At 39.2% G+C, this 24,724-nt stretch overlaps 1 protein-coding gene across 14 annotated transcripts in view; it reads left to right on the top strand.

The window, feature by feature from the left end:
• Positions 1–24,724, top strand: part of POU2F1 (POU class 2 homeobox 1) — a 106,612-nt gene that overhangs the window by 18,446 nt on the left and 63,442 nt on the right. For 2 of the 14 annotated variants that reach the window (XM_040567456.1, XM_040567433.1), the window contains exon 1: positions 11,674–11,728. The exons of 11 other annotated variants lie outside the window; for them this stretch is intronic. In XM_040567456.1, the coding sequence (XP_040423390.1) occupies positions 11,698–11,728 (31 nt within the window). In that variant the 5' untranslated portion in view covers positions 11,674–11,697. Of the gene's footprint in view, positions 1–11,673; positions 11,729–24,724 lie in introns of those variants that run through there. One more of the 14 variants, XM_040567346.1, reaches the window with a different exon arrangement.

A 24,724-nucleotide genomic window follows, 5' to 3' on the forward strand; every position in this document is an offset into this window, starting at 1 on the left:
AAACCTGAAAATATAGGTACAGTTAACTTGCTTGTATTTATTTTAAGAGTTTTGTGTTCCTAACTAATTTGAATGTCCTGAGATTCAGCTCCCGAGGCTCCCTCTACAGTCAGTGTAGCTGATGGCTCCAAGCTGTAGCCCTGAAGCAGCACACCCTGTGTATCTAGGTCCTCGTGCACAACAGGCACATCAGAACGAACCTCCCAAGATTAGTCTGTAATCTGTATTATCGCCAATGAGAACCAGTGGTGATGGCCTCGCACAAGGTGACTCTGTTTAATGATGTCAGGTGATCCAATTTTTTTAAAACACTGAAATTGCTGTAAAATGTAGGCTGCCTCTGTAGTAAATGGAGAGAAGGAAAGGTTAATTTTGGTAACTTAACAATGGCTGTTATGATTAAGCTTGTGGGTTTGTATGGTTTTGCTTTTTCTAGACAAACCTTTTTTTTTTTGGGGGGGGTGGGGGAAGTGATATTTTTAAACCCTTTTCTTTTTAATGTCTCGTGTCATGTTCCTCACCTTGCTCACAACACGTACACATGCTTACTTCTGCTGCAGTGCTATGGTGGAGGAAAAAACTGGGAGAGAGGGGGAAGAAGCATGAAGATAGGGGAGTAAGCTATCAAAAAGTGCAAAAACTAAAGAAACAGGAGAAAGAAGCAGGAAAAGAACAGCTCTGGAGGAAAATAATACTCCACATGCACTTCAATCTGTGAGCAGTGGAGCATGTGGGTGAACTTCGCGTCTATGCCTATGGTGTAGTAGGTATGAAGAGATACTTGCCTGGTTGTAATTGCAAAGTGTTGTTGGAGTGAATGCTTCTTGAGAGAAAAGTCTCTAAGTGAAGAAGAAATCTTAGGATGGTGGACTTGCTCTTTTTTTCATTCAATTACCTATTAGTGCATGCATTTAAAAAAAGCAATTGGAGTAAGTGCAGCGTTTAAAGCAACCTCGAGATTTCAGGCAGGGACTAGTATTTTTTTGGCTGTGAGTTTGTGGTATTTGCATTGGCTTCCACTTCTCATTTGTTAGCTTCTCAGATAGCATTAAATGTGTGGGGAAAAAAAGAGGGTGTTTACAATAAACACTTATCTTTCATTTGTAGACAGCAAACATTAATTGTGGGATGGGAATAATAAACAGACAAGGCGGTTATTTAGTCAGACTGGAGGGGAGTACCCTCAAAGTGTTCTCCTTAAAAAGGTTGCCCACAGCCTGTACTGCAGAGATGACAGCATTTAGGGGAACCTTGTGGGGCTCTGAGAGGATTGCAGGGTTTCCTATGTGACTTGTAGGGATGATTTCAGTTCTGAGAGTATGCAGAGCATTGTGCATGTGGCGGATCTTTTTTGAGATAGAGGATTTCCCTTTGCCATGTTTTACTGGATGCACGTACATCATAATAGTTCAGTTCTTTATTCTAGAATGAAATTAAATCTAGAGACTCCTCATCTCAACTGGTTGAACTCAGTGGTGTTTTGTTTTGAATTTGTGCAAGGTCTGCACTAGGGAGGAAACACACAGACCTGTTAGGAAGAACATGGATGTCTGATATTTTCAGTTTCAGAACCTTTGCCTGAGAAGCTGTGTTGAATTTATTTCCTTTTTATATTAAAAAAAGACAGCCTGAGCACTTGATTGTTTAAATACTGGGATGGTGTGCCACTGCAGAGGCGTTTTCTTTTCATACTGCTTTCATTCAATAAGATGCGCATTTTTTCTGGATAAATGAACTCATATTCAGTAGTGCAATTGATGAATTCTCTTCTTTTCTTCCTGCTGTAACACTGGCAAGCAGTTCAGTTCATCCAGGTGTCAGTGCTTTTAGTTGTGTGATCAGAATTTTCTAATGAGGGGAGGATCCTGCAAGAACTGGTTTCAAATCACTTTTCAAGTTCCAAAAAAGAAAAAAGAAGCAGAGCAATCTTAAAATTAACAGCTGGAGTATTATTTTCTTTATGGCACTTCAAAAGGGAAAGAATAGAGATGGATTTTTTTTTTGCTTGTGTGAGTGAAAGCTTACACAGCTTTCCTCCCATTTTTCTCTGGTGTTCACCCCCCATCTTTACCATAGAAATGTAATTCCCCCTCTGACTTTCCTCTGAGGTTTGTTCTCTGTGACGCAAGCTTAGTTTGCTGGTCACAATCTGATTCTGTTTCTTTCAGTTTTGCTCACTTTTCCCATGTCTCACCTTATTTTTGGGAACACTGCCACTGTTGATTAGTTTTAATGACCTTTTCAGTGAGATTCTTTGCTGTGTGTGTGAAGCCAAAGCAAGCTGAATGCAGAAATAAAGGCGTGCGTAGCGGCTGCAGAGTGCTTAGGACAGAGTGGTGCCTGCACAATAGCACTCCGCCCCAGCCCATGGAGAAAAAGCTCAAGTGAGATCTGCATTGCTAGATTGCAGTTCTTGTTTTCTTTTAGCAATGGGGAGGAGAGGGATCGATCACATTTAAATAATCATTTGAATGTTTTGCTAAGGGCTCCTTTTTTTATTTTTCTGTGAAAATGTTGCTACTAGGAGTGCCAGGAAAATTTTCCCCCTCTTTTCTCCTTCCCCAAGAAAGAAATGACAGCGGTTAACCATCCAGGCTTGCAGGTTCATGGAGTAAAAACTCCGTATCTGAAGTGACTGGCTCCTGACCTTGCTCGTTATCTCTAAGAGTCATGTCTATTTTACCTATGATTGTGGAGAGAAAGAAGCAGTGCTAGATCAGAACACCTGGACAAATCTGTTGCTTGAAATGCATTGTTTTCTCTCAAAAGTACGCAGAGGCTGTGTTTACAGCCACAGGATAGTTGTATAGCATTCAGAGTGAACTGGTGGGCATTAATAAGGTGCACTTGGACTTCAGCATTGGGATAGGGTGTTTCCATTCTACAAGTCTGATTTTTACCTAGTGAGGCATTGAGTGGTTAAGGCAGGTGATGGACTACATGTGTATATATAACTATTTTACTAAATACAGTGCTTTCATGACTTCAGCACATCAGTGTTGCTGCTCTACTTAACCGAGAGAGTAAAAAGCATTTTGAAATGTGAACTGGGACAGGAAGCTACATAATACCTTGTGTCACTTCTAGACAGACAGAAGTTCTCCTGGCAAGGCTGGTCAGGGATACCCGGTAGTGTTACAGAGACATGATGACACAAGAAACCATACAAGCCAGACTGCTCAGGGCACTGATGCATTTGTTTCTGCTCACTGGTAGTTTGGTGTGTAAAGACTTATGACTTGAAGAGGTAGTCCAAATTTACAGTAATAAAAGCCTGTTTTGTATTTATAGTGTCCTAGTGAGAAAGTTTTTGCCCTTCCAAAGTCTCTGTGGGAATAGAGTCTGTAAATGCATTACAAATTGAGATTGTAAACTGGCAGCACAGTGCAGAACTGCAGTCGAGTGACAGAACTTAAATTTGTAGTAGAAACAGATTCTCATGCGCCTTTGCTGCGAAATGGGGCATTTGGTATTTAAAACAGTGGTAGGGAACAGCCTTCCCTGGGTTTTCGGATGAAGGCAGTTAAATTGCCTTTCAATTGAGTAGCAATTCAAAGACACCCTCTACCTTCCCGAAGCCTTGAATGTGAGGTTAATTCTGGAAGAACATGCTCTTCTCATCAGAGGCGTCTGACCACTATGGAGAAATGATAGGGTGCTTGCGAGCTTTCTTCCTGAGAAGCTTGGTGCCTGCTGCTGTGTACCAAGGCTACCCTAACAGTTAATTCTCAAGTGCAAAGGAGAAGAAATGAACATTCTTGCTGAACTCATGCAGCTTGATGGAGTGCCAGCCCTTCTGTAGAAATTGCTTGATGTTATAAAATAAATATTGTATTTAACGTGTTATTTAACGTCAACCAAGGGGAAATTATATAACAAGGTAATAAACTGTTCTTTTATGAAGTTGCTGTAGTTCTGATTACATTCTTTGCAGAATGGGGAACCTGTCATTATAAAGCTTGGACGGCTTCAGCTTCCTTCAGCACTTGGAAACAAGCAGGTCTAATCCAGCAGCAACACTAAGTTCCCAGTTGCTTTTCACCTGAAAAAGATTATGTATATTCAGCTGTGATATTTCAAATCAGTTTAATGACTTTACCAAAGTAACAGATGGTCTAGGAATGCTATTACAATTAATTAATAGTTAAAAACTTATTTTTGCATGTAGATCTTGGGTCTCTAGCATGCCTGGTCACCAGGATTCTGATGAAATGTGGCAATAAATATGAGTGAAAGAATAAAAGCTGGTACTTGGATGAATAGGGATGGTTGAAAATTTCCTGAGTACCACTGTAGAACAGTACTAGCCGTGGCAAGGGGTAGGATTTTATCTTTTCCGAATCAGGAGTTCGGTGTGCTTTTGGAAATTTGCTGAAAGCCGGAAGGTTCAGCCTTTCAAAGTGGCACAATAAACCAACGGTCTTGGCATTGTCTTCCTGCTTTCCAAGTCAGAGGCTTCAAGGTCTCTGAGCTTTGATCTTGGAGCCAGCGCCTGAGAGGCACTGCCTATTGCAAGAGTATTGCAGCTCTTGGCGTCTAGCCATCATCACCAAATTTTAATTTTATTGTTGTTTAGGGATAATTTCGTCTCAGCTGAAATTCCTTGAGGGGGTTTGTTTCATAAGCACGAGCAGGATTTTTTCCTTCTCCCTTGAACAAAATTCCACCCCGAGGTGTTGCTGTTTCTTGGCTCCATTAAGGTTGCATGCATTTACTTTGCGCATATTCAGCTACAGCTATTTCATATACATAATGCAGTTGCTTTGTAAGGTTTTGGATATTGTTGGTAAGTGAGCTAGGAAGTGAGAAAACCAATTCAACGTGGTAAATACCAGGCTGTTAACTGGAAAGCAAAGAAATAAGATGCGAAATATGTAATAAATTGAACAGTAATACTGTTTTGGCAACTAAATTGTGTACTGACACAGGAAGAAAAAAATTGAGATACTAGGTTCTGTAACAAGGCAAAACAAAATGGAAAAAGTCTGGAAAATAAGGGTTGATACCAAGTTAAATATTAGTATGCTGCTGTTAAATATGATAATCACAGTAGCTTCAGAGATACGAGGTTAGAAATTCATAGATTTTCACCAGTCTATACTGTCTCTGAATAGAGTCTTATGCAGGTTTCCAGACTGACATGTTTCTCAGGGTGTGGGGCTTTGGTTTGTTTTCACTTTTCCCAGTTAAAAACAGAAACAAACAAAAACCCACCCAAAACACCCCCACCTACCCACTCACACACACTTCCTTGTCTTGTTGGGTGCCTGAGGTTTTAATGTTTGGGAAGTATTTTGTGATCATTAGATAAAATATACTGAATAAATATACAGTGATAGATAATGAATTTTTCCCTTCTTCCCCCAGTATTTCAACTAATATTTAAGTACTGCTTGAATAAATAATCCTTATCTTTTACTACTGGGACAATGTTACTTTTAACTGCGTATGGCTCCACACACGAAGGTATGTTCCTTTACTTTTCCTGCCCAAGAAATAGCAAGTGTCTTGAATTTAGTTTTTAGATTCTGATTTTTTTTCTGAATCCCCAGTCTGTTTTGTGTTACTCAATATTCAATTTGTCATTTTCAGGGAGCATTGTTCAAGCTACAATAAGCCTTTGCAGCATTTGGCTTCTGTTGCACTATCTGTTCAGCTTTTGGCTTTCTGATTGCTGTCAAATATCGGCATTATGATATTCAGTTAGCTTTTGATAGTTTTTTTGGATATTCTGGAGCTCATAGCACTTAATAGTAACCCAGTGCTGATGACAGGAATCTTTTGTTTTGAATTCTCAATAATAACTAGTAAAAATAGAAAAAGTATGGCTACCAAGAAAGCTTTGACTCTGTATTACGTCAGCTTCCTGAAAAAGAAATGACATCCAGATAGTGAAACTATTGTACCAGTGGGCTTTTTTGACTGAATTAGTAGTGAATGCTCTTAAAACTATCCTTCATTATTAACCCAAATCAGTTACTAAGACATGAGGATAGGTAAGTGAGGAGTCACTAACAGTGCATTGGAAAAGGTAATTAATCAGTTGTCAGGACTTGGTGCGCTCTTCCCAAGTGGCATTCATAGGCTGCCTGGTGTGAGCTGCTGCTTCTATGGAGCGGTAGTCACGTATCTGCAATATCTTAATCGGTTGCTGTTAAAATGAAGGTGATGTCAAATGTTCACTCTTGCCATTTCACTACAGTAAGACAAGATTCAATAAATTGAGAGGAAATGAGTCAGTCTTTGTTTAAATACCCATTAGTGAATGGTGCACAAAGCCTTGCCATGAGCAAAGTTGTTCCCTCTACTCCAGTTTCTTTTTAGTCTCCTGGCCACTCTAAAGTAAACACAAAGGGAGTTTTTAGATGCTGTGGAAGTTGCATCATGTCAAGACAAGAAGTAGATAGACTCTTCGTGTGATTTTAAAGGAGGTATCAGGGAGATAAGAGTTCTCTTGGTTCAAAAAATAAAAAAAAGAAAGTGTTATCAATACATGGTAAAACAACGTGTAGTTTTTACAGTACCATTTAACTGAAGCTTCTGGATTACACTGAAGCCATAGGTCTCAAGGCTGCTGTTCTCATAAGCTTGGTTTGACAGCTTGTGATAAGGACGTGGTTCCTTGTTTTTCTGCTTTATCAGATTAGGAAAGCTTAAGTAAACTCCCTGGCTGAGTTTGAGACTACTTGACAGTCTGTCCTCTATATGTACCAAACCTCCCCTCATTTGGGGGACAGAAGTGCTATCTAATCCTGTGTTTCTATAAGCAGTAGTGTACCCAGCTCTGTCATTCAGTAGTCTTTCAGCAACAGTCAGACTACTGTCAACAGTAGTCTTTCCAGCAGCAGCAGTTGGTGTGAGAGAGGGATGGAGAGGCCAAAAAAGGGAGGGCTTCTAGCCCACAAACCTCGAGTTGGTGGCTCTTATAGCATAGGAAGAACTGCTACAGCGACTCCCGTCTGTTCTTCTGCTTCCTTCATGTCAGTAGCAAGTCTATCTCTGTATGAGAATGTGCATGTAAGAAAAGCTGCTTAGGCAGCATCTCCTTCTTTAAGAGCCATTCTTCTGGAAAAGGTTGCAAAGATGGGAATAGCTGTTGGCTGCTTGTTGGGCCACACTGTTTTTATACTGACTTTTGAATGGACAAATCTTAGAAGAAGAAATAAGCAATATGGTAAAGTATCTTTGGCATGAGAAGATATTTGGCTTAATTGCTTCCAGTTCTGTAGGCATTAGAAAGTCTAGAGTTCTTACTTTGGTTTGACTGGGAAAGGATATCAGAAACTTAAAAAGAGGATGAGAATTTAGAGGGCTCTTATGATTGTGATGTGTATGGTTTTTCTTTTTTTTTTTTTCCTTCATATATCTAGTATAGCCTTTAAGTCTGATGTATCTTAAACCCCAAATACCAGAGCAATTACCTGGTTTTGGTAGCAACATTTCTGGAGACGTTCTTTGAAGTTTCCCTGAAGTATTCCCAGCGGATGTTCACAATTAAGAGAAGTAAATAGTTGGAGACAGAATACATAATCTACATAGTGACTTTGAGAATAGAAAGCCTCTAAGTAGAAAGGTGATTGCTGTGCACATCACAGGAGGAAGAATACTCTACAAGAGTTATTTATACAATATATGCATTCCCTTTCTGAAAGCGTATGCCTGGAAGCTGCACTAACAAAGTAAACAGATGAGATTTCTTTTTAACTTTAAAATAATAACACTGCTGCCTCCAGTCAGTGTCATGATGAATGAATTTTTTTTACGATCTGTATGCTGGATTAATGCAGTATGCTTTATTTGGGTTGCTTTATAAACTATTTTTTTGATGACTGGTTCAAGTATGGTATATGACTATACTCTGCTTGTTGCCCTAAATGTTAAGTATTAGCTTTATTCTAGAAGTGTCTTTTCTTCAGAAGATGTGCTTAGCACCTTGTTCTCCAGTATGCACGTGATAAAATAACTTAGGACCAGTCTGCTAAGGAGTTAGTTTGTGACTGTTCTGCCACTCAGTACCATCATGATAGATATTAGCTGGCTATAGTGTTTTCTATCCATATACTTGAAAAGTTCTTCATCCTACTTTTAGCTGAGATTGTCAAAATCTGGTTGTTGGGACTGTTTGGCTTAAGCAAGAGGAAATGTTCTATAGGAATTGAAACATGAAATGTATTACATGAAAGAATTTTTTAACTTTGTTTCTTTAGTGGGGTGTCTTTGTTTCCAGGCCCCTGATTAATTTTCTAAAATCTTGGTTGATTTCAACCAATTTGACAGAAAAGCAGAAGTATTTAGAAAATTTTCTGCAGTTTCCATGAAACCGAGTAAGGGGAGGAGAGGGATCCTAGGGGTTGAAGACAGTAAGATGGACTCATGACAGGCATTCAAGAGTTAACATTATTAAAGCTGTCCTTAAAAATGTACAAGAAAAGACTCAGTCAAATATAACATGAAAACTTAGCAGACAAGCTAGGGTTCACAGAACGATGCAGTTAAGTTGATCAAGACTCTGGGTTTGTGTAGAATAAAAGTAATTCTAACATGTTTATGTACAGTTTGTTTTTAATGTGGTAGGAGGATTCTCAGAAACAGAAGTCTCTGTAATCATTAATATATTTTCTTTGCCGACTGTGAGATCTTAAATGCTTTCCAGCATCAAGTCAGATACTGCAGTTCTCTTCAGGTAAGAGCTTTGGGTGGCAAAGGTAAACTTCCTTTTGCGAAGAAACAAGTGTGGGAGCAAACCAGACCCTATAGAAGGCAGTAGAAATTCTGGATTCAGTGCTTCTACTCTTCCCCAAAGTTTGTTTAGTTTTAGTCTGATATTTTAGATTTCTATAATTAGTACGCTGTAAATATCCTAGTGCTGTCTGCTTCATATGGGTGTAACACTGTCAGTATTCAAAGTGTTTTATAAATGTAATTAATACTCAGAGGCACTCCCGCTGCACAAAACAGATTTGATTTTTATCTTCAATTGCTTAAATTGCTCTTTAAGCTCTTTACTTCCATCTATTTTTGCTTCTACTTAGTATCCATAATCTGAAATACATTATCTAGCTTGTAAAGTTGACATAATAGGTACAGATTCTGCAACTCCGTAGTGGAATTTCCCCCAAAATTATTTCTTTTAAAGCAGAATAACTTCAGAAAACACAGTTCTTAATTGTACAAAGCAAGCTTCTGTTAAAGAAACAACATTTCTACAGGTTTTATTTCATGATGATTCCCAGGTTACCTTATGGGTGGTGTAGTAGGCTATCAGTCATTTTAGACTTAAGTTCCATACATAAAGGAAAACCTACAGAAGTAGGAAGCTTTTCTCTTTCCAGACAAAGGGGCAAAATATATGATTTTAAAAAAGGGACTTGGGGTTAAAAACCCTAAACTCAGCATGCATTTTGGCTTAGTTCTTAAGTTTGATAACTGTGAACAAGTCTCGTACTTTTTGTACATCAGGCAAAACAGTTCTTAATAGATGCCTGATCTTCTGAGGAATTTGTACAGGTTCTAAAGCGGTAACATGGATTCCTGCCTTTAACAATAAAAATGGTGGCAACATGAGAGGGAATCTCTTAGAGCACAGCGATAGCTAAACTCTGCTATGTCCGTGGCTGCACTGGCAGTCTGCTAGAGCTGTACTTGTTTGTGAGTTAGTGTATAAATGTGCATGTTTGTATAATTTGCATAGTCTAATTGCACATTTGGATTTTGAAATAAGATTAGCTTTGTGCAAGCTCATCAAAATACATATCCTTAAAAAGTAGACACTTCATAGTGCTATTTGAAAAAAAGAAAGAAAAGTGGTGTAAGCTGTGCCCGAACTCCAAATCTTTAAATTAATCCCATCTTTTTTTGCTCAGATGGAGAAGCGATCTGCTCTCAAATTAGAGTAGTGAAGTAATGAGAAGAGCATTATCAAGTAGGTACATTGCATTATGGATGCTACTTTCTGCACTCTGGAAATAGTGTTCTGTAGGTAGACATTTATGTTGTCAGAATATGTAAATCAGTAAGGAGACAGGGTAATTGTCAATAAGGGACAACTTAAGATCCCTATGCATTAGAGGTCTCTTATGGAATTAACTTAATGATTAACTATTAATAATTTATTGTGATATTGACACACGACTGTCTGTACGCTTTGCAATCTCATTTTATTACAAATATTATTGGCATTTTCAGTTTATACATCACAGATAAAAATCCACAAAGGAATATCTAAATTGTATGCATGTAGTTGCTGCACAGTACTGAGGGGAGGTGGTGGTCTAGAGAGAACAAAAAAGATGCTTGAGAAAAGTGCAGTCTGCAGTTATGAATTATTTCATATAAGTATTGCCTATGGCATGGATATTTAAAGAGGGTGAAAAGCCGAATATATTACGAGCGCTAATATTAACTGCTGTTGGTGAGCTAGTGGAGCATGCTCAACCAATTTAAAGCGGAGGAGACCAAACTTGGGAGTCTGTCTCAGATGCACCTTGATGTTGTTTTTTTTTTTGATAACTGAGTTCTAGCCGCTTTGTGTTTTGAAGAATTAATGTGGTGATTCCTACTGTAAGTAACGATAAACCATTTGGGGGGAGCTGGTGCTTTGGAGCAGTTTGCGTGGAGTGGTCTTGCGTTCTGCTGGAGGGATGCAGGCGGTATTTGGCTGTGAGCTCGCCCCGCAGATGGCGCTGGTTATTTTGATGCTCTCTCGCTGCTGTCCGAGCAGGAATCGCTGTGCTGGGAATTCTGATTGGGCTGTGTATAAAATGTATGCTTTTCAGGTGACTACTGGAAGCCAGATGTTTTTTGATAAGATTCTGATAAATGTATTGGGATCCACTGAGAATAAGATTTAACATGAAAATAAATAAAAAGCACCCTGGGGAATAATTCTATTGTGTTTATATTCCTTAGTTCAGAGACTTATTTATTTATATATTTTTGTTCTGTTCCTTCCTTCTACCTCTCCTTAATAAGAGCACTGGACAATTTATCCCCATGATGAAATTATATGAAATGTTTTCTGCCCTTTTTTGAATCCAAAACCTTCAGCAATGCATATAGCACAAGTGAATTTTCAAAGGAAAACTCTTTGAAGTCCTTTTTTCTTTTTTCTTTCTTTGTGTCTGTCTCCCCCTTTCTCCATCTCTCCCCCCTCCTTCTCTCTGTCTGTCAAGTTCAAGAGCAGCTCAGATGCCATGAATTAAGTGAAGCACAAAAGGGGAAAAGGAGACCCTTTTGAAGAACAAAGGCCTCCCATTAGGCTGCCGTGTTCTTTCTCTGACAAAAATTGCTCCCTACATGGTTTTTATTGCTGTCCACATGCTTGGCACATAAGGTAAATACAGTAGGACCCTCGTTACCTCACACTCTCTCTTCCTCTTCCCTCTTCAATAAATGTTTTGTCTCTTTGATGTCCCTAGTAATTCTTATACTGATTGTTCCCACCCTCATAAAAGCCCCAGGGGTAGTCATGGTGGTGGATAGCATTAGATACTGTGTAAATGCTTCCAGAAAAGAAGACAAACTGCAGCCAAAGAATTTATTTCAGGTGGAAGAGAATGGGAAGGAAATACAGATGTTTTCTTTTCTTCTTAACATGTTGTCTCTATGTCCCTGCTACACTTGCATATCTCATTGAAGTTCATAATTTCTTCCTGTTTATTTCATAAAGGAACAAGAAAATAGGACTAAATCAGAGTTATGAGGAAATGCATGCCACAAGACTTTAAAGGTATAGGAATATTTTCTTAAGCCTTATTGATTTATTTTTCTTTAAGATTTGGACACCAATTTGTTCCATAGTTTTGGTGAAAAGTACCAGCAAAGGTTCAGACCTGGACAGGTTTAAAATTTGAACTTAATCAAGTGACACTTAAAAATAGCATTGAAAAGTATCACCCATATGCAAAAACTTTAACTAGTATAAAACGCTGTACCTTAAGCCTAAAACAGCCACTAAACTTTCTAGTACTTCAGTGACAAAATTTCCTAGTAATTCCTAAGACACCTTTGGGGAGCTGATTTTTTTCATCTTTCAAAAACTCTGCCATAAATAATTTGTATGGGATAGCATAATTCATGCCTAAGTTGTATGCTTTACAATTTCCAGACAAGTATTTCCTGGAATTTGTAATTTATGTTCTCCCAACTTCTGCTTCTTCACAAATAAATCATTTTCTAGGATATTTATTTGGTTTGATATTTCTGTTTGCTTTCATCTCTTAATTCTGCATTTTCACTGACAAAGTATTTTTAGTAGTTTGTATAGCACAGTTAAATATGTAACGATTAAAACAAAATACCATAGCATTTTTATTTTGTTTTTGGCACTGCTGTTTAATGCTACCACTTCACCTCATGGAGTATATGCTTTTATGAGTATATACTCTGGTAATTCCAGACAAAATGTCAACAAGGCCACTTAAAGAAGTAACAATGATTTTAATTGATTTATTTTGTAGATTACAAAGCAAGGAAAATCCATCTTGAAATCTGATTTTTCATGGCAAGTTTGATTTTTTTTTTTCCTGTTGATCAAGTTGCGTAAGGAATCTTGTAATAAGTCATATTGATTGTAATTAGTGAAACTTTTCTTCACTCTGCATGGGAGTAAGGTTTTACACATCCACACAAGCACACAGCCCGCATCCCTGCAAAGGAATTGAATTCACTTCCCTGTCCACTTGTAATTGGCCCATTTAGCTTTCTGCTGTGTGTGTTGGGGGGAAGTGAGGCTGGCATTTAATGTACTTGCACTACAGAATTGTCTTATTTTGATTCATATTTTATGCAAAATCCGTAACTTCAGATGTTCTGGTAGAATACTGTGTAGGTAGCAGTAGTACCTCTTCTTGTGATAAGTATGGATGCTGTGATTAATAGCGGTGGCTATAGCTGTCTGAGACTGGAAGATGAACCTTTGTTTTGTCTGTTTTCTCCCACTTGCCGTGCACAATTTGTCACTAATTTAAAACCTTGTGTTTTCAAATTACTCAAATCACTTTCTTTTTTTTCCTGTAAGAACACGCAACATACATGTGAAAAGCCAGCTTAATTGTTCTGTTGGAGCTCTGCTTCTCTACTGAATATTTAAACTCCAGAAGGGACCACTATGTTTTTTTTAATATGTCTGTATGAAACAGGCCTATGGCCTGAATTTTATGAGTTTTATCTGGGAAGTTCTGTACAAAACCCAGTAACGCATAGTAGAAGTAGGGACTTCGCCTGTTGAAGCCTTCTTGAAATAAGTGATGAAATAACATACTATCAAGAGGCTTAGTTTTAATTACTCAAAACAGACTTTGTTACTTACATGAACTCCAAATTTTCAACTACAGTGTCCAGTGCCTTGAGGTAGAACCTAACAGTGGAAAAGACTCCTTCTATTGCTGTTCTTGAAATAAGCTGAATGTTTTTAAGAAACGGTGATGTCTTCAGGAGGTTTTCGTGTCACCATGCTGATGCTTGTAAAACCAGATTTCAGCTGAGATCCGTGCCTTAGCTTCAAAAAGCGCTGAATATGATGTGGAGATAGGAATCTTTCAACCAACTGAAATACAGCTATATCTCCTATTGTGACAGTTGGGGCACAGGACTGGTGGAACTGTGGGTTTTCCGATAATAATTCAGGTGGATTTGAACCTAACACTGTGCTCTGACTGCTTCAAGAGAGATCCTGCTCTTCTCTGCCACCAGTTGTGTACTTCTGCCTGTTCTGTTATCATCTGCTGCTGACCTGATAAGGCTGAAATGTATCCTCCAAGAAAAGAAGAATTTTATTCAGTCGGAGCAGCAATCTCTGCTATCCTCTTGACAGCATGCGTCTCTGGAGTTGATAGGGAGCTGCAGGCATGGAGGGGGAAAAGGTTTATCTGGCAGCCCCCCATGCCTGAGCCAATGGTGCAATCACAGGGTGCCATAAGCAGGTGGCCATCCCGTCACCAAGCGCCTTTCTAGCCTCCATGCTGTTTTGTTGGTTGTTTTTGACCTAAACTCCTGTAACTCCCAGAAAGAGACTTTTAAAAGAGGTTTTCGGGTTATGTTCTTTTTACAAGGGCTGTGTTGACATTAAGATTGTCACTTTGCTGTTACATTTTCAACATCTCAGCTTTCTTGCATGTCTGTGGTGTCCTGAATGCTCCTTAGTACTAGTGCCAAGCTGCCATATGTGACTCAGCCCTACAGATTGAATGTTTGGTACTGAGATTAAAAGGGCTTTCTATATCTATAACTCTCTCCCACAGTGTGAAAATGGAATTTATTTCTTTCGTGTTGGTGCCACCAGAAGTTTCTCAGGTTTGTCTTCGTTTTGAACTCTTAGTCATTCAGGAAAGGCTTGCTTATCACAGCTCTGAAATGTGAGGTTGGTTATTCTAGTCGTTGAGATTCTCACGGGGTCAGTCCAGGATAAATGGTCCATTACATCATCTACTCCTTCCCAAAGGGCTAATATTTCTTATTAGATTCCTGGTAGAGCTTTGAAGCTGTTTAACTACTCTGATCCTCATCACACAAAATGTAAAATTTATTGAGTTAAAACAAATAAAATTTTCTGCTGCTTATTCTTTGGTTTGCAGACAACAATAAGCAAGACTCCACGCGCTGTGAACTGTAAGAAGCTTTCTGAATTCTCTGCCACTTTAACAGACTCTTTTTTACTAGCTTGCTCTAAGTTACAGTATGGAGATTTGTTTTACTTGTTTATTCTACTCAGCTTTTTTTTTTCAGGCAGCAGCATGAAATAGGAACTTCTGAGAAGTTTCAGAGTTGCTTGGTGGATTTTGAATGTTGAGTAACACTTGCTAGGTTTATTACTACTCTGCTCTGAGTTGTGTACCTTATACTTGAGGTTTTTGTTGCTATGGGCAAGATAAAATGTGAAAATAATTAGAAATAGGTGTAGCAACAGTTCAGCCACATTCGGTAGAGTCCCCCTCTGGTGATTTTTTTTTTTTGTGCTCTAGTGCTTTAGGAAAGAACTACCTGTGTGTTCTGCCATGATAGTGTTGACTTCTTGACTAAGCATTAGAAGAGAGGAGACTTTGGACTTGGCATCCAAACAGATTACCTCGTGGTAACCGCTTACTCTGAAGGACATACAGTAACTGTCTGCGTACAAGTACTTGGTCAACATCGTTTTGACTGCAGTCTGCTTTTATGGAGGACAAAACTAGTCTGAGCTATTCTACGCAGCTGTAGGCACACAGCTGTTTAGCACAGGTTATTGACATACTGTAACTTGTGGTACTGGAGACCTGGCTTTCTTTTACACGCCATCTTGTATCAGATCAAAGGAATCATCATCTTCTGTGTACTTCTGTTTCTGGAGTTGTCAGGAATATTAAGACAGGTTCATCGCCTTGACTTCTGGGCATGGCAGTGCTGGCTTCTGTCCCTTGCTCTGGTGGCTTTTTTTCCTCTGTGTGACTTTGGTATTGCTGTTTTGCTATAGCATCCCTTCCTCCTTCTTTTTATCCCTCACACATTTATTGTTTGAAATGGAGACAGTGGCATCAAGTCCTGGAGCTTTTAGATGTAACTGATAAAATTAGTCCTGACTTAATCTTGTCAGTTTGGGTTCTTTGTCTCTAGTCACTGTTCTCAACAGTTTTTGGCTTTTTTCAGGTCTAAGGAGTCTCCAAAATAAAGTCAATGTATAATCAGCCATCTTAATTCAGATTACTGGTGTCAAATCCAGTGAGCTATTTTTTGAAGATTGCATGTTTTTTTTAAAGTGAAACCTAGTTGTTACTTCTCACCAATACAGAAACAACAAAACCCCACACCAACTGTAATTTTTAATCTTTTATGTTTATTTTCCTATCTACTCTCATTGACCCAGTCTAGGCTATTCTTGCTCTTTCTGATCTATTTGATCTCACCATCATTCCACTTTCTGGTGCTACACATCTGAATGTGGAAATTTTTAAAGATGTTATGCTCAGAACTATTTCTAGCTGATTTTCTCTGTTCTGGGATTGGAATCAAGCCATATATCTCTGTTTTAGATCATTGTCACTGCAGTATCTGAGAGCCTCGTGATCTTGCCTCACAATATCCTGTGAGGCAGGAAGGATTTTTACAGATAATAACTGAGGCACTAAGGGCAAGTCCATAAAGGTATTTAGATATAGCACTTCTCTTGTATGGAATTACTTTGTTAAAAGTACCATCAGGATAAAATTGGTGTCTAATTATTTCCTGTGGATTTTCTCGTGACTTGTCTGCACGTTAGAAATGGGGAGGTCTGAAACCAGGTCTCATATGCCCGAAGTTAATATGATGAGCATTATATTTCTTTCTTCATAGATCAGGATTTTCCACTTCCAGGAATATTAGCCCTTACATTACAATTTCATGCTAAAAGCAGCAACAGTAGCAAAGAAAGCCATGAAACCTATATTCTAATCAGATCTGTTGCTGCTTCTGCTTACCATGACAGAGCAGTCTATACAGAGAAGATAGGACTACTGTCATAATCTTAACTCCTTTAAGTTAGATCCTTTCTTCTGTCTATGTATCTACCTGTCTAAACCTCATTTTAGTCCCTGGAAAGTCTGTTGCACTGACTTTTGGATGTGTATACGTATGTAGTGATTAAAAGTCGGAGAGATCTGTTCTCAGTAGAAGTCTTTAGATGTGGAGTACTTCTTAAAGTATAGTCCTAACCTGTCACCTAGAGAGCTGTAAACTGTCTCCACTTAGCAGTTCTCTGATTTACTTTTAGGGAAGATCCCCCAACTTCAGCTTCCTCCCTTGATTTCTCTTCTAAAATACTTATTTATATGAGTATATATTGTAATGCTGTGTTGAAGTAACTGACTATTTGTGGTGAAGTCAGGGGTATTGTATAGGTGGCTTGCACTTTGGCATTGCTGCCTGGAATTTGCAGTCTGTAAGAAAGCACTGGGTCTTCCTCATCTGTTTCTGGGCATAGTATCCACACTGGAAGAGAGCAGTCCTGCAGAATGTAATTTTACATTGAAGCCCCGTGGATACTTTTGATATCACAGAATGGCTGAGGTTGGCAGAGACCTCTGAAGATCATCTTGTCCAGCCGCCTGCCGAGCAGGATCACCTAGAGCACGTTGCGCAGGATGGCATCTGGGAGGGTTTTGATTTGAATATCTCCAGAGGAGGAGACTCTGCAACCTCTCTGGACATATCTGTACTTGGATAGCTTAATTAACAGAATGAATTACTATTTCAAATAGATCTACGTTTCCTGCTGTGTATTAACATCAATGTAAGAAAGTAGAAAGGAAATGAAGCTGTCATGTTTGTGGCTGCTTATCAACTGTTATGTGTAAGCGCTCAGCTCTCCAAGGGAGGCATGGGCACGGCCCAACAGTTCCTTTCCCCAGAAGATGTAATTTTCTCAGCAGAGAGAACACAGGTTTCCTAAACAGAGAACCACTGCTGACAACCTACTTCAAAAATAAAAATTACAGTTAGTAAAAACCCGTCTCCTGGCTCACCAGTGTGCACTGAACACTTGTGTGATCCGAGGTACTGAGAAGTAGTGTTCACGGTTGTGCTTGCCATTAGGAGCAATGCGTATGCTTTTTCCATGAGGCCCTTCCGAGAGGCCATTCTGCTTTTTCCTTTTGCTCATCTTGTAGCCACAGTGTGGCTTTGCTTTGTCTCAGCTCAGAAAATTGCTACTGCTGTCGGCTGCGTGGATTTGTTCTGCGAGCGCAGGCTGGAAGTCTCAGGAGGAGAGCAAGGCTCGCAGTTCTAATCTCTCCCTGCGTTGCCTCTGGTCAGGCAGTGGATTGTTTTTCTGGTTTTGTTCCTCCGGGTGGCATCTGTCTTCAGGAAAAATTTCCTTACAGCGAAGCATAGACTGATGCTGAACTGTGGGTGTCTCAGTATTGCTGTTTCTGACTGCTAGGCTGAATTAATTATGTGAGCAGTTATAATGTAGGTGCTTGAGATGTTTGTGGCTGTGCAAAATGGAAGGGTTGCTCTTAAATTAGCCTTTTCCCTTCCTCTGCAGTATTTTATTTTTTGTTTCCTTGTTTTTACTTTTTTTACTTTTTTCCTGAATAATAACATTTTATATTTCAAATGTATAAAATTGTTTTTCTGCCACTTGGGATACCTTTTGTGTCTGCTAATGCCTTTTGTGATCTTTTTGTCAATATTAGAAATGTTTCATGTGCCTACACAGCACTTCACTTCAGTCTTTACCTCGCTGTGACTTTCTAGTTGGATATTTTTGTTATAAACTAATCAACTGTTTCTTTCTTGTTCAAAATGATATATTTTAACTCTGTAAGTGTCTTGGTATTTTTTGAAGGTTTGTCTTAAGTTCCTGTTTTAAAGAATGGATAAACACTTATTTAAAAGATTAGGTTGAAACTCCTTGATGCACAAAATTAAAAATGTGAACAATATAGTCATACACAGCCAGATGTTGCAAGATCAGCACAAACCTGACAAAGCCTAGAAGGGATTCTGCTCTCGCTAGGTAAAGACTTGAACAAATACATGCGACTTGCAGTGCTCCCAAAGGCCAAAAGAAATGAATTCTCTCAAATCAAAGTGTGATTTCTCTGGAAAAGTTTGCTCCACTGAGAACACCTTCTCAGCATCTCCAGGGACTTAAAACCATAAAGGTCTTTGCTTTAAAGCAAGCTGGAGTTTGCACAGGGCAAGGTGGAGAAAAAATTAATCCAATGAAGACTGCAGAGCCATGTGTATTTTGTTTCTTGGAGAAAACGTGCATATCTGGTTGTGTTCTGTGCTAACAGAGGTATCTTGTTTTCTGTTGAAATGTACTGGTGGTAGTAGTAAAGGGAGAGCTTTAAATGCTCACTTTATTGTTTAATTTTAAGAAATCAAGGCTTTCTGGGCTGGAATAGTGATGTATGCCGTTCATACCTGTAAAATCTATGTTATTCATAGTAAAAAAGACCCAACTCATGCAACGTCAAGCAATTTTCCAAATATAAAACAAGTATATATTGTATACAGTGTTTGTATTGCTTTTCCTGAAGTAAGCTGCTCAGCAATTTTATTAGGCAGTTGCAGAGCAAAGTTAATAGGACTTCAGGTAGTCAGAACCTACATAGGTATTAAGCAAAACACTTAAAATGTTCCGTTTTTGCTCATAGGGAAATCAGGACTAATGATGCAGGTTAGAAATATGCTGTGTACAAATGGGCTAAATGCTATTAAAGTAACAAATGCTACTTAGTGTTTACTGGTGCATGAAACAATGCATAATGTATATATACTATATGAAACGTAATGTAGCCTGCCTTCCTCATAGGTGGTAACAACAGTATATTTTCAGGTGGAGAAAGTTGAACAGAACCAAACCGTTATGAGGCAGGTACTTACAGCATTACTGGGACAGCTTTGCCTCCTCCACTCCTGCTACGTTTGTTTATGCAAGCTGTATTGGAGTCCAGGCTTTTTGGAAATGTGTGTGTAGAAGTTGCAGACATTGTTTGTTCAAATGCGTTTTGAGCTTGTTTGATGTGCACAGAAGTTCAAAGTCACAGTGCTGCTTTAAAATTAAAATAATTTTTTTTTGCATTTCAGCATGTGCTATTTAAAAAGGTGTGTTGCTCCATGTAACAGATGGCAGCTCTCTTATTTGATCTGAGAGGATTTCCTGAGGAGGAACCTGGAAAAACTCTGCTTGTGGAAATTTCCTCCTTCATGGGGAAAGGTGGGGAAGTAGTGAAGAATGGAAGTTAGGACTTGAAAATAGTTATTTCCCTGTCTAATTAAACTACTTTTCAGATGACCAGAGCTGTGGAGTCAACTGCTGTGTCCAGCGGATTTTGATTAAATTTGAGTACAGCATTTCCCTTTGTACAAAGCTGGATCTCTGAGGCTTGTCCTCCTAGAGCACATGCTGTTTCAGTCCTAATTTCAAGCATTTGCATTCTTTGCATCTACTTTGAGATCAAGATTTTTCTTGCACCTTAACCTTGGTTTACAGAACGTTTATGATGCAAACAAGGTAGATTTAAGAGTGGCCTGTCCCTGAAGTTGAGGTTGAGTGGCTATGGAATACATATGCATTTTGTTACAGAGTGGGAGAGAATAGGAGGAGATTTAAAAGCAGAGTGAGTATGCCTTTACATAGTTTCCAGGTGGCAGGGAAAAATGATGTATTAACAAGAGATTTTCTTTCTTTGGGAATGTATTTTTATTGTTAACCTGTTTACAAGCTCTAAGTTAAATATGATACTGAAACCCTACAAGCTTTATTAAACCTCAGTTTGACAGGATTTTTTGGCAAGGTTATCTTTACGCTTGATTTCCAAAGAAAGTTGGGATCAACAGTCAGCATGATCAAATAATCTCATCTCATAACTTTTTCCATCCCTTGTCCACTAGTTTACATTTGACAGGGGCATGGATGCCTCAAGGAGGCAACTGGTTTCTTAAGCATTGTCTAGTAGAATAGAAGTCAAATAGAAGAAATTCTGCTACTACTCCCATGAAGGGAAAGAATTCAGTAAGAATGGAAGTCGCATCAATTATCAGAACATTAATGCAGGGAAGAGGTCTTTTATAAACATGCTTATTGCAGCAGAAGCTCATGAAATCAGAACCTCATCCTTAATCTATAGTGAGTATTTATAGAACATGCCCTTAGGGCAGACAACTCTTCTGTATGGTGAACTGTACAGTTACTTTCAACCTGGATCAATTCTTTAATCCTGCTCCTGGGAGGCAGTACAAGCAATCACACAGGCACAACTGAGGGAGTAGAGCTGGGGTGGAAGCAAGTGGAGGGGCATGGAATGTGTTGCAGAAGACACGGCTGCCAAAAGAAATGCTTGCCAAAAAGATGGCTTCTCTGCCACATGGATTCTTGTTCTGGGGTGATGCAGATTTAAACTTTCCTGGAAATGAGGACGTGTAGAACAGCTTTTTTGTAGGTGGAGTCCCTGATGTACCAAAAAGGACAAGCTCTTACTTCAGTCATAATCTGGTTAGAGAAAAAACTGCAAGAGGCAAGTACTTTAGAAAAGAACCTTTTGCTAGTTTGATTGCCCACTGAATTACGTTGCTACTGCCTGTGTTTTCTTAACGCTTCTGTCTTGTGTCGTTTCAAGGGGGGGAAAAAACTTTGTATAACTTAAGCAAAATATGAGAACGATATTTAGCCACCTATATTTTCTTGAAGGATTTCTTTCTGTTAAAGTGCAAATAGACTGAGAGTTTAAGGAAAACTCTGAAGTTGAGCAGTGCTGTGCCAACTTTTTTCAGCTTTCTCCATTAGAACATTACATGTATCAGATCTTGGTTCAACCCACGGTAAATATTTCTATGGCTTGGGCTCTGTCATCTTTTTCCTCATTACCGTGGTAGGTAGTAGAAACAACACAGAAAAAAAAGGAGTTTCAGGATGTCTTTTCATTCTCCATCGGTGGAAAGAGTTGACAGAACTCAACCTTGTGTGTTTTTTTTTTTCAGTCAGAGCAGTATATCAACTGATCTTGAACATGCTTATCTTTCAGCTGTTGATCAATAAAATCTAACTAGTAATTCTAAGAGATGAATGCTGCTTCAACTGTCCTGAGTCAGTGTTGACAAAATGTGTTGATGTGGCTCTGGCTTTCTCTTGACGTTGTTTGATGCATTGGTTTTTGCACATTGCCTTGTAGGTGAAGGAAGCTGAGAACGTAAGACTGCAAGTGTGTTTTGCAGCATGAGACTTCTGGGTGATCACAGTCCGGTGCTTTACTTGAGAGGAAAGCTAACTTTATAATGTACTGCTGCTAATGGGCCAAAGAAGGTAGCAATTGGCTACCAGCAGCAGCTGCTCTGAACTATGGATGTGTGATGATGACCTGAGCGGTGACTCCTTTGTATATCTGATTACATCACTCTTTACAGACTTTACAGTATAACCATACACTGCTGTTTCAGAAGGAGGAGTCTGTGTACTGAATTGTGGTTCTACGCATAGTTAAGTCAACATAAGAGCTCTCTGAAGCTGAACTGGGGAGTAATATCTACCCTTACTCCTTGCCTCTAGACTCTTCATCTTGCATTTCCTCGTTTCCCCTTAGAAATTCTTCTGCCGTTCTGGCAAGTTGTGTACCCTTCTGGAAGGGTCTCACTACTGCAAGCCAGCAGAACATAGCTACATGTGGTGGCAGATCCAAATGGGGAGCATGGCCTCTTTATAACAGTGGTAAGCCATCACCCTGCTGAAGCTGCTCTCTTCACCCTCATGCAGAAGTTATAAAATAATCTTTATAAGTTTGATGCCGCTGAAGGGACAGACCACTTCTTCTGTGTCCTTTGTGTCTGTTTTCATGTTGACTTACACACGTTTCTGATTTAACTTGAAAGAAAGTAAATTTCTTTAGCTTTTTATCAAGTTAATTTGCTTTTGGACCACTGGGTCAAATTGTTTGTCCTTCTGGTTAGATAGGCACCAAGGCCACTGTGAGGGCAGAGGTAGAGCCATCGTGTTGTGACTGGGGGAAGGAAGGAAAAGGAGAACTTTCTGTTCCGGTGGTGGATGCTATTAGATTGAATTAGTTATAAAATCTAAATGTAATGAGGCTGTGATTTAAACAACAACTCAAAGCAAGCTAGATTTTGTGTTCAGTCCCACGCTCAGTAGCATTTGCTCCGTTGTACTTGTCTGACACCAGAGTCATCCAGGTTAGGGGGCTGAGCAGGCAGAAATTGTTTTTCAGGAGGGTTAAGCTTCTGCTGTCCGGTTTTCTGAACTCATGAAACTTGCTAACTGTGGGGTCACTTGAGTGCTGGTATCACCCTAAAGAAGGTATGGCCAGGGAAAGAGGGGATGCAACTACGGCTTTGTCAATTTAGGGTGTTTCCACTGTCACACCAATAAAATGCTTCCGGTATTTCTGCATTCACATAAATTATGTAGATGAGATAATTGACAGCCATAATGCTATCAAGGGGGAAATATTACATGAGTCAAAATAAGATGGTGTTTCTTCAGTCCTTGGGAAGAGTGAGCTACAGTGGAAATAATCAGGAGTTTGTGAAAAATATCAATCAACAAAAGAGATAAAGGAGGCTCTAATGGATGGAAGGTACTTGACTGGGGCTTCTGGGAGTCAATATGAGATGTTGTGCTTGGTGTGTTCCTGGCAATCATGTTCCCATGGTGATAGGAAGGCACTCAGTTATCTGCCTCTTGTGCCGGACTTGTATTGGACAGATGGAAATCAAAATACAGATCTTATACTTCTTGCATAATTAACATTTGCATCTCACTGCTGTGAGATGTAACTGAGGCCAAAAGATTAACAGGATCAGGAAAGAAAGGGGATTATTCATTTACAGTACATTATGTTAGGTTAAATGAAAGCTTTGTAAAGCCTTTGTAAAGAATTGAAAAACCATTATACAACAGGGAACAAATAACGTGCTAACGAAAGGGGATTAGGAAGAAACTTCTCTAATAAGTAGGCTATTCCATGGGTGTCCACTGTGAGGTTTCTTGTACCTACTATTAATCAGGCAAGTTTTAAGGTGGGTGAACCGTCTCTTTGCAACAGGTTCTTATGACTGTTTAAACAGATGTTACCTGTTGATTTGAATATAAGTGTGTATCTGGAAAGACCGCTTAAGGAAGCGAAGTTCAAATTTTGCTATGCGCAAAATCTCTTTCCAGACGAGAGAGCCTCTGGAGAAAGGATAGGGTCTGCTGTAATCAAAGTGGAACCAGAAACCTGACAAAGAAATAGCAAGGATGATTACTTGCAGCAGGGGTGTATGATGAAAATTGTAAGTGAGGAGGAGCACATGAAAGGCAAAATCAATGCTGGGGAGGTCGGTGCTGTTAACATTACCACTTAGAGAATTTTAACAGCACAGCTAAAATAGCAGGTGCATGACTTAGAAGTGAACATACCTCGCATTTCAAGTGTGGTTGTTATCTTAAAAGATTAGTAAAAAAAAATCTCTCTTAAAAAACAGTAAGGTGAGCTAATCACCAATAAAAGGGGCTCTTAATATGATGTGCATGTTTCTGTAGTTGGGCAGGACAAAAAGAATTTTAATAGTCAAACTGATTATTTATTGCACAGGTCGGACAAATTAGTTGTAAGCTGAAGTAATGCCATAAGGTTCCAGCTTGCACCATGAAGTAAAATTTAAGAGGAATTACAAGGGACACTGTTCAAAGGAGCTTTCAGCCTGGAACCTAGCTGTTGACTATTGCAGCCAAGCAGTCTGAGAGGTGCAGAACTCAGTGAAATACGCAAATACTGATGGCTGATATTTTTAATAATGTAAAAATAGGGGAAATCGAGAATAAGCTCAGAGGTGCTGGCTCATTAAAGGTGTCCCTCTGCTACCTGGTATATACTTTACATCAACAGGACTTGCTTGACAGACAACTGCCCTTACACTGCTATTTAAAGGGAAGCTATAGATTTAAAAAAAAAATCAATAAAAAATAAGATAGTAAACTATTTACATGGCTTCCTCCCCCTTTTCCCATGGATGAGGCAGAGAAATCCAGCCGGGGGTCTGGTCTTCAGTTATCTTTCTGGTGGTGTGGGAGACCGAGTCCCAGCTACAGCTTCATCAGTTTGCTACCTGCTGTCCTGTGGAAGCAGCAGCCTGTGTTTTCTCTCCAAAGTGGTCATGTCCTGGTTGGCAACTAAGGAGGACAGGCGTGGTTTGAAGTACATTGTCTGATGCGGTCATACAGAATTACAATGTCTGCCTTTCTCGAGCTATCAGAATACAAGTGCATAAA

Source organism: Cygnus olor, chromosome 1 (genome assembly GCF_009769625.2).
Source record: "Cygnus olor isolate bCygOlo1 chromosome 1, bCygOlo1.pri.v2, whole genome shotgun sequence".
NCBI lineage: Eukaryota > Metazoa > Chordata > Aves > Anseriformes > Anatidae > Cygnus > Cygnus olor.